The sequence below is a fragment of the Drosophila subobscura genome, chromosome O (genome assembly GCF_008121235.1).
Source record: "Drosophila subobscura isolate 14011-0131.10 chromosome O, UCBerk_Dsub_1.0, whole genome shotgun sequence".
Classification (NCBI taxonomy): domain Eukaryota; kingdom Metazoa; phylum Arthropoda; class Insecta; order Diptera; family Drosophilidae; genus Drosophila; species Drosophila subobscura.
The window spans coordinates 27,598,472-27,612,563 of NC_048533.1; the positions used below are offsets into that span (position 1 = coordinate 27,598,472).

A 14,092-nucleotide genomic window follows, 5' to 3' on the forward strand; every position below is an offset into this window, starting at 1 on the left:
CGATATCCTAATTGGTTGCTGTTCATATTCAAAGAGATTTCAGCTGTAAAAAGTATTAGGAATATGCGCTCAAAGTGCAGCCAATTGGGAACGCAAAATTTAATTTTTCACTGATTAAAAGTCTTACTTCATCGCCTATTGTTTGACGATTTCTTGCAATGGAAGAATGATGGAGGAAACAACAATATTTCCGATAATTTTTCATGCTCCTCTAACGAGTTTTTACAACACATTCTGCTCATTGTTCTTTTTCTCTACAAATAAGATCTCCGGGATTTTCTTGAGCTTTCTGCATTAAGTACTTGACTTTTGCAGCTATACATATGTGCTGCCCAACACGATCAGGTGCAAGCGCTCATCTCTAGTTGTGATATGCGCAACAGCCGCCGCAATTAAGCACACAAAACCTGCAGCGCTGCGAGCGTTTCCGGGTCGACCCTCACTCGACTCTCTCTCTCACTCCCCAGCACTCGACTTCCGCTGCCGGCGTGCAATTAAATTAAAATGGCTGCCAGGCAAATGACGGCAGATCCAGGCTCCTCTGCCTGCCGCCTCATTCAGACGCCAAAAAAGAAAAACAACAAACAAAGTACGTTGTGTGCTCAAAGTGCTGGCCGCGACAGGAGACAGGAGACAGGCGACAGGGGCGTCGCGTCGACTGCTAAATTGAAGGCGCTAATGACACTGATTTGGCGCATTTTAATTAACCCTTGGCCTTGGCTGTCGGCTCGCTCGCTGGGCGGAGGCAGACTGATTTGCAAACAGCGCCAACTCCTTGAATATCCGTCATCTCTTTCACAGCAGCAGGAGCAACAGCAGCAGCAGCAACAGCAACAGCAAGGTTGTTGCATTTGTAATGAGAGTGGTGCTTGAGCAAAATGGAAAATTTATTGCGCTGACAGTTATGGGCCCATAACAATAATAAAAACAGCCAGCTGCATTGGGGGCCGGCATCTCCAGCAAGGAGTCGCTTCAGCGGCTGCCCTTTGCCATGGCAGCGGCAACAGCGGCGCGGCTGACGTCCTGGCGTTGATGATGATGGCAATGATGGCGTTGATAGCCCAACGAGATGCTACTTCAAACTCAACTTCAATTGCTATGCCATCCAGCCAAGGACCCATCCTTCCATCCATCCAGCCAGAAAGCCAGCAAGCCAGCCCGCCAAAGGACAATCATTGGTTTGACTGCCATCCAGCCAGCCATCCAGCCATCCTGGCCTTGTTTGGTCCTTCTATTGCCAGCTTTGCCTGGTCCTGGCTCTGCCGCTAAGTGCGCTGCTGCCAGTGCAGCCTTTTTTCTGTGTGCCTCCCCCCACCGCTCATCAGCGTCGCATTTGGTTAATGGCAAAAAAAAGGGAAAAGGGATGAGCCTGCTGTCATAAATGTGTAGCGGCGATTGGCAGGCTGGCGCTTTCCTATATTGACGGCCTGTCCGCCATTTGGGCCATGCAAAAAAAGCAGCCCAGTCCTGATTTGGCTGCGTGCTGAGCATCCGCAGCGTGGCACTCGGCACTCGGCACTCGAGTTTCTGTGCAGAGTTAAATCTGCAGCTTGGGGTAAACTTTAAGCTGCTGAGGCATGCCACAAGACACGTACAGGCGTCTAAAAGTGCAAACAGTCTGGCTATTTATGCACAACAAAGTACCCCCAAGCATTGTTGTAGCAAGAAGCTGGCATGAAGCGGTGGGATCTACACGGCACAGTGGATACACTACGAATAACAGGATCTTCAGAGGGATTGAAGAAATGACCAGAGCCACGAAAAGTTGCATTGATATTCCTCTCATTTTTAGTTTTATCGATTTGATTTTTGTATATTTATTACTATTCGGGTTGGGCATATTTTATTTTCATTTGCGGCAATAAAATTAATGATCTTATGTGTGGTTTTTGAATTGGATTTACCCTCTAGAAAGATTGATTTATTGTATTATAAATTATGTCTAAATGTCTTGATACATTATTTTGGTTTTCATTATTTTAAAATATTTAGTTCCATTAAGTTCTGTTTTCTTTCTATTTCAATGACCATATTGTAGGGCGTTTTTTGTTAAGCTTCCTCTAGCCCATTCCCTAAGCCGCTCTTTTCAATCGCAGAGCATTACAAAGTCGTTTTTTATCTGCCATGTAGCTGCTCCGCATTGGAGGTCTGTATTCCGCCATACATTCATATGGCTCTATATAGTATTTTAAACATTTTTATTGTGCAACCTAATGGGCGTTTTGTTGTTTGCGTCCGGGTGCTTTGACTGAGCTGGGGGGGCACATTCGCACTAACACTCACACTCACACTCACACCACGAAGAAAGAGCTTTCTTTATGCCACAAAACTGTACTGCTAATGCACGATTCTCGTCTGATGCTGTTGCTGCTGCTGCTGTTCCTGTTCCTGTTGAAAAGGTAAACTAGCCACACACGCACACACACACTCAGAGAGTTGTGTGGGTTTTGGTTGTTGCCTCACCAATTGAATTCTTAAGTGTTGCATTTCTCGTTGATCCCCCCCCCTACCCTGTCCAGACGTACACTCTCGCATCCCACATCTAAAGTGGAATACTTTAAGATTTCCAAACATGTTCTGGCTTACAATGGGAATATTTACACCATTTGGCTTTTGATATCGCACTTGTAGTTTTTGTGTGCGTGTGGGGGGGTGAACTTTTCCCATGTTTATTGTTTGCTGATCTCGGGAATCCTTTAGTGAATCTTTGCCACGTCCCAGCAATTGCTCATAAATACCAGGAGTAGCTGGAGCAGGAGCAGGAGCAGGAGCAGCGGAGCCACTGCCAGTGGCAGCAAATTATGAATTATAGTTTCCTTAAAATAAATTTCTTGTGCTTCGCCTTTCCACTCACCCCTTTTGCTGCTGTTCTTTAATTTTATTTATTTTCGTGTGCGTTGCGACAGTCTTGGAGAATTTACGAGTCCGCCTAATTGCATGCGACGATAAATTGTGCAACTGTAGCCCGAAAAAATTATATATGTATGTTTGTGCAGCATTTCTCGCACTGTATTATGATAGCAACTCGGAGTCGGGTCCAGGCCACAGCTATAGCTTCACTTTCAGCTGCTGTCCGCTCCGACATCCGACATTTTTGGCCTCTTGGCTGTGATTTTATTTATGCGCCATAATACAGAATAAAGTGCAGCCTCGAAATTGAAACGGATATTAAGCAATATATCGAGTCGGCAACGGGCCTTCCTGCCCCTCTCCCCCTGCCACCAACCCAATTCAAGTATTAAATGTGCGCCTGGCATATTCCTTTATGCGAGTACTTGGGTAGGGGCATGCCCATATCCTTTTGCCAGTCAAATGTTAAATATTATTATATTTATTTGCAATTAATAGCGCAACATTTCCATCGGCATTTCGCGTGCACGCCAACATATTAATTTTCAATGTAGTTCGGCAGTAATCGGGAAATTATATTAACCTGCCAAATGGTGTGGAAAGCCAATAAACTGCTGGCGTGTCTGATGCACAAAACTTAATAAACTACAGCCAGGAAACACTCTCTCTCTCTGTGTCTTTACGGGCAAAAAGGCCGACCTCTGTTGAAAATTTCAATTAAAATAGATTTATCCAGTCATAAAGCCACAAACATAACCAAAAGCTGGAAGATCACTCGCAAAAGCTTATGCTGTCAAGGGAAAAGGCTAAAGATAATATTCAAAAGCATGAAGCTTGGCCCAGGTGTCCTTATGTTGTCTTTTTACACAACAACAAAACGAATTACAAGTTGGAAATAAATGCAAGAAAATAGATTTGTATCTTTGGAATGTGTTTTGTGTGGTTTTAATGTTGTTTAGTTTGAAAAATATCTCTATGGTCTATCCAAAATTACGACTCTGTTAGCTCCCAAGTATTTATTTCTACAATTTGGAGCTAAAATATATTTTACTCCAGCAAGTTTTTAGCCAAAAACCGCTTTACATTGTTTGATCAACTCTCATTCTGAACACGTTCTTCAATTTCCCATGGATACCTTCGCTAAACATTTGGGATGCTCTTCGCGGATGCTGCACCACATGCTCCAGTGCATCTCAAAATGTCAGTGGATATTTGCATCTACAAATACAAAAAGTTTTCCATGGCACTGGCAAGCCAAATCGTAGTATAAACTTGTCGGGCGAAATGTGTTTGCGACACGTTTAAATGTCAAGTACGCTTGCCACGCTAAAGACAATTTCTAAGCAAATCGCAAAACCACATAAAAATGTCAAAGTTTTTGCCGGTTGCCACGGCACCTTTGCTCCGGCAGCTTTTCCTCCCGACACCTTTTCGCCTGAAACTGCTGCACCTTATCCTCTGCTTTGGCTGCCACCCCACCCATTGTCTGTGCGAGAAATGTAAATTGTATCTTTTGGTGAGACTAACTTTTACAATTTCATTATGTTTCATTTGCATGAAATGCGTGTGCAGCGGCAGCAGCCACACTCCCCTCTCCTGCAACGAGATTCACCCGAGTCGCGGCATCCAAAATGATGGAGGAGTAGACTATCCCAACTTATGATTACCAGTAAATGACTGCAGTTGTCTCTGAATGATTGCCTGCTGGGGGGATGGCCTGACCTTGTGGAACCCTTCCATTCAGCTGCACAAAAGCTGCGGGTCTTGGCAAAGTTTTACCTTTTATTTGTTTCGTTGCGCACCTGGGAACGAGCAGAAGCAAGATCATTAAAAGGGCTCTAAAGTTTCAGCCTGGCCAGGGGGCTTTCCTTCTTTTATGTGTGTGGAAAGTATAATATAATTAACATTAACAGTTGTTGCGATTTGTTGGAGCGGCAGTGCACATTTACACATTTACCTAATGGCAAAGTTTGCCCCTACCCGGCAGCCATCTGCCCACCCTCAGCATAGATTACTCACACGCTTGGATTAAAAATTCCCTTTCAAGTGTTTGCCAAGGCAAGGACATCCTAATGAGCCGAGGATATTCTAGCCCCGCACAGGATCTCTTTCCCTCTCTGAAGGCAACACCAAATTAACATATGCTTTTTGCGTTTGCTGGCAGAAAGAAGATTTCTTATTCTATTAGCTCCGACACAGACCCTGGCAATAATTTAATTGGACCCTGCGCAGTGCGTGTATCCACAAGATACGGCGAAAACCCCCCCCCAAAAAAAGGGAGGGGAGTGGCATACAGTCTAAAGCAATTTTTCTTCGTTTCTTCTTTTCACCCAACAGCCGTGCCGTGCCGGGCCCGGCCTAATGAGAATGTAGTGCCGGGGACACACACAGAGAGCACACGGTACACGGTACATGGCAAAGCAGGACCAAAGGACACTAAAAACGCATAAGCTATGAAGTTTTTTGAGCGTGCGAGTATCTCTCGCTATTCTCTCTGCCTCTGCCTTTTGGCTGTGGGATAATTAAAAAGGGGGAACCAAATGAATTGAAGATATGTAGATGCCAGGAATCCTGGGCGAGTCGCAGATAGCGCGTGTCGCGTAATGCGCATGAATAATAATTTCCATTAAGATATGCCCCGAAAGTCCCACCCCCACCCCCAACCCAACAACTTCAACTTAATTTGCACTGGCGCCGGAAACGCAGTCTGCAGCACTCTTCAGCACTTTCAAGCACTCTCAAGCACTATCTCCATTGTAAATTCCGTCTTTCACACCTGTTACACGCAATTATCTCAACCGCAGGCCAAGAAGAAACTTTCGGGGCGGACTGCACGGCACGGCACGGCACGGCACAGTGCTGCACTTTGGGCCCTTGATAGAGTTTCATTTCCTACCCCAAACTGTGCGTGGAGAGGGAGGGCAGATGGAAATGAGTTTCGGATTAGGGCACGACGAGAGTTGGGTGACCAGCTCCTCCCCACCATCCTAGTCATCAGCCAGTCAAAGCGCAGTGTAAGTAGCTTGAGCTAAGTGCCACCAACACCACCATCGCCATCACCGCACCACCGGAACCCTCAGCTAGTGACAGTGCCAGTGGTAGTGCCATCGCCAGGGGGCACCGCTACCCACTACTCGCAGCATTACCAGTTGAGTGGAGCACGCACTGATTGCCAGTGAAATGCATGTGAAATTAAGCTCGTGCGCTGTTCGCTTTAATTTGCACTCGATGGCTGGCTGGCTGGCTGGCTAGAAAAAGTCGAAAAGAACTTGTGACCCTCCCCACACTCTCTGTCCCTCCCTGTAATGCATGCCCATGCAATGGAGGCGACCCGTTTTTGCTGATGCCTCACGCCAGCAACGGCAACGGCAACGGCAACGCTTGCCTTGTCCCAAATGTAATTTTCCCCTTTGCTCATTTGCTGCCTGACTGGCTGATGGCCTGAACGACAAAGACAGGGACAAGCGACGAGTCCCCGACGTACACTCTCACTTGCCCGCGGAGTCGCGGCGTCAAGTTGCGTGGTTTTGGCAAGCGTCGCATCCCAAGGAACGTTGAGGCAGCTGCAACTTGTCAAATGGCCTGTGCTGTGGTGCATACCAGAGAGAGAGAGAGAGACAGCTCTGACTAATAATTGCACTGGGATGAATAGTTTGCTCACAATCGAATAATGGCTGCAGCACTGGAGGCTGGCAGGACTTTGGTAGCATATTTGGAATAGATTTTCTTTACTCTTCTAATAAACCAGTAGCAAGACGGACTTTACCGAGATCGATTTATGTTCACAAATTCCAACTTCATAGATTTCCCATAGGTAAGAGGCATTTACATAAATCAAATTATCAAATTTTAATAAATTGATGAAAATAATTGAAACATTTTCACCGCATTAATCCAAAGTTTAGGCATTTTGTGCGAATACTGGGATCCCTGAGCCAAATCTTTGGAACTCGAATATAAACGAATAATTCAAACAATTTCCATGTATTTAGCTTCTCTCTCTTCTCGTCTCTTCTCTTTAAATAAAAAGAATAACAATTAAATTAGTTTTTATAATGAAATGAAAGCCAAAAGGAATTTCTACATTATTTGATAATGGTGCAATATGTGCGTATTAATTCATGCACCGAAGACACTCGATTCAGGTGGATTTGAATGTAATTTGTACGACACTTAATTTTGCATTCACCGAGAGCCTTCTGCACTCTGCATCTGATAAGCCGCTTATCCTGGCCGCAGTTTACTCACAATTTATGGCACGATGCCGTGCCATGCGGTTCATTTCGTTTTGGTTTTTGGTTTTAATGAATGCTTAATAAGCATTTGTCGTCGTATACATAAGCAATGGAATTTCGCATTAAAATTGATTTCATTCGCTGTGCAATTTACAATTCATCTTCGTCATAAAACGCAGCCAGGCAGGGAATTTCGCGGGTGGTCACTTATCCAAAACTCTCTGAACCACACACACACACACACACACAAAAAGCATACCCCTACACACATAACGTACACGTGGACAGACGCTCTGCATAAACTATTCATTTCAGTTCAATAACAAAGCCGGCCCAAGGCCCGAGACTGGCCATATGTGTGCATTCCAATGGGTTATTCTCCGCATTAACGAAATCAACATTTAAATTGCAAATTGTGTGTATTTTGATTGAAAAATGCCGCGCTGACGCACTTCCCCACACACAGATGCTCCCACGCAGACAGATACAAGGAGGAAAAGGGAGGTAGAATGACTTCACCGAAGATTTACATACCCTTGCAGAGGGAAGTCGTTTTTTAATTGAATATTTGTTAACCAATATTCAAAATGAATGCCAAAAACAATCGGCAAAGATCATTAGAACCTCTTGATTCAGATTAGCGCCAGGGGCAACGTTTCTGGTAACGATTCGGAATGGCGAGGAAGAGCAGCAGCAAGACTGCCAGCAACTTCAAGCTCAAGTTTGGATAGGAATAACAACGATCATAGATCATGCATAGGCCATAGGTAAAACTGAAACTTTTCAATTGGTTTTAGAACAAAAACTAAATCTCTACGAATCGAATCTCTAAAGGGTATACAACAGCGATACAACAAAGCTGCAAATTTGCGTTGGTCCTCGACAACGGGAGCTTGGTTTGATCCGGTTCGGACGGGAGGATTTGGTGGATTGGCTGCTGCTTGGACTCTGTCTCTGTCTCTGTCTGTCTGCTGCCTGGACAGCTGCTGTCTTCGCACATTCGTCGCACATGCAATTTGCTGCTCTTTTGTGCAATAAAAAAGAAAAATCAGCAGCCGCACAAACAACAATGAACATTTTCCAACGCATTAATGTGCGACATTTGAGGAGTCCTCGTACTCATCCACGTTCTGGTGCTGTGCTCTCATCCTTTCTCTTTCAATGCGCCAAAGTGCAATAAAAATGCAAAAGCGAATTCGAATTCGAATTGATTGAACGGCAACACACAAGAACAGTCACGTCACGCACAATGGGTTAAGGGAAAACAAGAGCCCAAAAAATGGGGTAAAAAAAAGCGAGAAAATTATTCATTAACACATGCGTAAAATGCAAAAAGGAACATGGCCATAAATAAATAATTGATAAATTGCAGATGAATTTTCATATTTAATGATGTTTAAGTGAGTGGGTGGCTCAGAGTGGATCGGAAAGGAAAGTATTTGGGTGGTTTGAGCCGTTGTGGAGTGTATTGTGAAGTGGTGCGAATGGAAATGCCCATTTTGTTCGCATCTGTGTGTGAAATAATATTATGTTAAAATATACGATTACAATTCGGTTGCTCCTTTTGCTCCCTATTTTTTCTTTTTACGACTCAAGTTGCGTGTCCCCACACTCACACACACACACACACACACACACACACACACACACACACACACACACACACACAGAGTGAGACACATTGGGAATGTCGCACAAGAGTGCGTATGAAAATTGATTGTTGCTTTATTTATGGCCGCGCACACTCGCAAAGTAGACATAAAAAATTAAGACAAACATAAAATGCAATCATGCAGCTCGGTCTGGATAAAAATCTAGAATTTGTGTAAGGCCGCACCCGTACCGCTCCACCCAGTCCATTTTGCCTGATTTGGTTTTACGTGCGCCAGGAGACGACACACCAAAAGCGGCACTAAGATGGCGATGCCTCCCAGTGCAGGGGGGCTTGGTGGGTCATGTAATAAAACGCATAAAACTTTGCCTCTAACGAGCATTGGTTTTTACGAGCTGACAGTGTGAGGAGAGCCCGTCCCCGTTGCAGGTTTTTGTCTCCAAAAGTTTTCCCTTCGAATGCATGGTTAATGATTTTTTAGATTGTGACTGAAGTTTGATTGCAAATGATGTGTACTCTGAAAGGGGTTGAAATACTGACGGTTCAGGCTGCCAATCGATCAGCTTAAGGATAATTAATTGCTGCCAACAAATAATTAAATCATTCGGTTAATTTGTGGTTATTAATGAGCTACAAAACAAATCAGGGTACACAGTTCAAAGAATGAACAGACGAGAAGCCAACCAGCATCAAAAATAGATATTGACAGGACTACATTTTACCATACAGCTGCAGCTTAGGCTTGTGTATGTATTTGTGTGTGCAAATGCTTTCATCTGTGACAAAACTCCAGGCCAGGGAGTAGGCATGGTAGAGGATTAATTAAGCAGAGTAAAGCAGCTCCAGCTGCAGCTCTATTGTTCGCCTCAGCAGAGAGAGAGAGCGACAATATTCATCCATCTGCAAGTGCTGCAGTCCTGCAGCCTGATGGAATGCGTTGGGTCCCTACTGCAAAATATGTAATTAAACTTAATGAGTGTAAAATGCTTGTGTCCTGGCTCAGGATCCTCGTCTGTTCCGACTGCCGCATCGAATCAACTGCTGTCAGGGAAAATCAAGTCATTCATTTGTCAATTAGATGACAATGGACTTGGACCCGACTCCGGCTCGTCTCGTGCTTGAGCACAAAAACCAAAAGGCAGTGCGACAAATGCCGAACGTAATTGCATTTGAAATGTTATGAAGTGAAGTCAAGAGTTAACTCCGCCCACATTTTGTAATCTGGTGTAGCTGATGAAATGCATTTCATTAATATTTATGTGCCAGAGAGGAACAATACCCCAAAACCAGTTGCAGAAAATGACACTAAGCCCTGTCTGACGTTGTGGTCTGGGCAGGCGATTTGCGTGTTGTCTAATTCCCACTTTCATATTCCATAAATTTACAGAAAATGAAACCCAAATCAAAATCTAAAGCTAAATCGGTGCCGCCCTCTGCGCGGCAGTTGGCTCGTGAGCGCCGTGAACGGGAGGGCCGCTTGGCCATGGCAGCGGCTCGTCATGCCGGATATCGCTATGGATCCGCAGACGTGCAGCCAGCGGTTGAGGGAGTTATCTTTGATAACTACCAAGAGTTTGTGCTGGATGCCACACAGATGCGACGCATGCAACGCTACAAGCGCAGGGCGATACGTGAACAAATGGGCCGTTGAGGGTCCGAAAATAATCACTTAAATATTACCGAAATTGTGGCCAATTTTCAATTAAAGCTTCAGCAGAAATTTCGCTCATTACGTGTACATAAACCCCACCCTTTTATTTGTACAACCCAAACAGATGTTGCAGCATTCAGCATTGAAACTTTCGCATATTTTGTTGCTGCTTATTGTTATTCCGCTTTATGTACTGTGCCACTCGCCACTTGCCACCTGCCACTGCATTTGCCTGTGTCATGCGGCGGCCATTGTTTATTATCATTTTCGGTATGTGATTTGAAAATTTGCGCAAATTTCCCACAAATATTATGGGATGTTTTTTTGTTGTTGCTGCTGTTGCATTATTCTATTAAATGTGCACGGCCGCAGTTTGTTTAACACTTGCGCGAGTTCAGAGTGAAGTGGGTGGGGGGGGGCGGTGTTTTTGGGTAATATTTTGCGTACATTAACCTTAGCGGTCGATGCATTGTCCAAATAGTTTCCAGAGTGGTTTTTGTGGGAGTGATTGGAACAGGAATTGATTGCTGGCCGGCAATAGTTTTGCGTAATTCCATAATGTATTCCAGAGTTTTTCTGTCATTTATTTTTGTGTGCAAAGTTGTAGCAATTATTTCCATTTATATTTTTGAAAAATTTAACGTTTATATTATGGCTGAAAGGGCACTGCGAATGGTCTTCAAACCAATCATCACCTACGATATGGTGATGCACCATTTACCCTGCGAGAGGGAGGATAGGATTCGGTTGCCAGATGTCTGGGACGATGGCAAGGGCTTACCAGGAGCGACTGTAAAAGACAAAAAGAAAGATATAGAACAGGAAAATGGCCAAGTCGAAGTCAAGTCGGAAGTGATATCCGAAGTGGAGGTTGCAGTAGCGGAAACCGTGGCAAAGGAAGTGAAATATGCCTGGAATGCGCCCTGCATGATGATCATATTCGAGGATGGCGATCTCAATAGTGCACTCCACCATTTGGTTGGCTCTCTGCAGAATCCCTTTGCCCTGGATGCCGTGGCCACGGTCTTGGTGCAGGAGAACATTGTGGCTGAGCTCTGCAATCGCATTGTCGATCTACTGCAGCCATTGGATCCCCGTGTGGCCAATCACCCCAACTATTTGCGCACTCTCAGCAAATTGGCATTGCTAAAAGCAAAGATTGTGGCTGGCAATCCAGACAAAGTGCCCGCCACTGCCTCGCCCATGATTGTACGCGATGTGCCACACCATTATCTGGGCGCTGGCCCCACTGGCATCATAACGATGCACATCTTCCGCACACCCCTCGAGGCGACGCTCGTTTATCACAAGGAATCCCTGCCCATTGCCTCGGTTAGCATTTGGAACGAGAGAGTCTCCAGCATGTACGATATGGTGGCCGTGATCAATGTCGATACATTCAAAATCAATTGCTTCGATGTGGACATGGAGCCCATCAAGCGCACCTTCGAGTGCCGTCGACACAGTGCCCACATGAGCCGTGGCTATCACTACGAGTCCTTGATGCTGAATGATCGGCGCAAGATTGTGATCTTTCCCGTGGGCTCTATTTATGCAAATTAAAAGTGTTTATTTAACAATATAAAATGGGATGCCCTCTAGCTATCTATCTCTAATTTTGCACATTCCTAAGCTACAATTGTAAATGCAATATAACTTTGGCTGTTGGGCAACTTTGCCCTCTCTCTGCACCTTTTGCTATGCCTTCTATCTAATGTATGCAATCTCATTCAAATTGCGGGGCGGGACCTTTCAACAACTACTTATTTACACACTCACACACCCAAACACATAAAAGAGGGGAAGGGCCCGCACTTTTTCGTGCGCTAATCTAAATTAATGCCTCTGACTGCGGATCAGAATAGGCAGTGTGGAACGATGTTTTATCATTCAATTAAAAACCAAAGCAGCAGGAAAACGCGTGCATAGAAAATGCGCGAAACCAACCAGCGGATTTTCGCGTGAAATCCGCACTCACCTCCCGGTTCCGGAACGCATTGGTAAAACAATTTGCAGCCGAACGGCAACAGCAGTCCCACACTCCTCCCACCGACGAAATAATGAAGTGTTTAGTTGATTATCTGAACGCACGGGCCCGTATCCGGATCGGGGGTAACCAAGTCGGAATGCAAACAGTATACAGGAGGAATTGCTTGGCTTTTTCGGTAGGACGCTGGCAGGCAGTAGTTGGGGTCTTTAATGCGCAAATAAACAGCTAACAAGTTGGCAACAGCAACAACTGCAAAAAAACACAATTCTAAAATGGCCGTAGGTCCGATTTGCCACATAGACACGTGTGTGTGTTTGTCTGTGCAGTTGGCACAGGTACGGTACGGTACGGTACGGAACGGCATTGGGATTCAAAGTTTTGAACAAAAGCACAGCTCGATGAAGGCGCCGGGGCGTGGCACGCATTGTCTGAAGGTAAGCCTTTTTGCGGTGCACGCTTTTAGGCCTCCAAACGGAACCAAACCCAGCCACGCATTGGCGATGATAACCGAAAATGTTACATTGAGCTGTGGAGAGTTTTGGTGTAGTGTCTGGTCTGGGGGTTCCGTGTACCAAGACCATATTTCACGGGTAAATCAAACAGACAACAGATGGACGTACAGATAGTTGGATAGGCGGTAGCAAAAGGCGTAGGAATAGGCATAGAAGTAGGCGTAGGCATAGGCGTATGCGTAATGGTATGCCACGATATTTACTGGATGTCTTAATTAAATTTGATTAGCTGTGTGCGCAAATTAGTTAGTTTTGCCTGGGAATTGATGAGCGTGTTGAGTTTGTCGACTAATTGGCTAATTGATTGATTGTTGGAGTTGTTGCTTATTGCCTTCCTACCGCCTGCCGCCTGCCCACCCCCTCCAATGAAATGTTTGTCTAATTGCGCCTCAAATGCAGATTGAGGTGGAGGTAGAGGCAAAGGCAAAGGCATAGGCACAGGAACAGACGCATACCCAGTCGGAGTTTGTATTCTTTGTGTGCATTTCCTAATGAAAATCGAATTATTACCAGGCCTGAGCCCCTTCCACTGTTAAGTCCATCAAAAATGCATAAGCCAAGGCGAGGAGAGGCTCTCTTTAGTTTGTTTTGTACTACCCCGAGAATACTTTCTATTTATTTAATTTATTTAGCAGATAAATAGGGATTAAATTTTATTATTTAAAGGAAAAATAGTAGAATTAAAAATTGCCATAATTTTAAGCCACATTTCAGGCAGTGCACTGTCCTCTCTTTCCTTTCTTAATGCCCGTAAATGTTAGGGTATCTAAAGCTTCGTGCCTTAGAAGTTACCCACTTATTTTTGTTTTGTTTTTCAATTTGTGAGCGCAGTATTTTCTGAACGCAGATTCCATTGCCGGGGTCCAGTACCCTCCAAACCCGCCTTAATACATATCGAAATAACCTTGGTCCGAAATTCGCCCAAAAGAATAACTGTGCATTGTTTGCCAAGAAGAACTTTCTGCCTTGGCCCCCCCTTTGGAATGGTTGGTTGTCAGAGTTCCACCCCCCAAGGGAGGAACGGCCATTGGTTGGGTTGGGTAGGAAAAGTGCTAAAGTTTCCACTGCGCGCATGAAATTTCCACTTTAGTTGTGTTTTCTAGTACATTTTTGTACTCGCCTTTGTTCCTTTTTCTGTTGTTTGTGTGTATGTTTGTGTGTGCGAATATTACCCCCATCCTATGAACTCGTTCTTGAGATCTCCGCACCCCTCAATGGCGCGTGCTTATTTCAAGTAGTTGA

The 14,092-nt window shown here is 44.8% G+C and overlaps 1 protein-coding gene across 1 annotated transcript; it reads left to right on the top strand.

The window, feature by feature from the left end:
• The first annotated feature begins 238 nt into the window (after positions 1 to 238).
• Positions 239 to 11,924, top strand: LOC117896671. The gene is made up of 2 exons (XM_034805118.1): positions 239 to 243; positions 11,229 to 11,924. The coding sequence occupies exon 2, from the start codon at positions 11,276 to 11,278 to the stop codon at positions 11,909 to 11,911; it is 636 nt and encodes a 211-aa protein (XP_034661009.1). The 5' UTR covers positions 239 to 243; positions 11,229 to 11,275; the 3' UTR covers positions 11,912 to 11,924.
• The last annotated feature ends 2,168 nt before the right edge of the window (positions 11,925 to 14,092 follow it).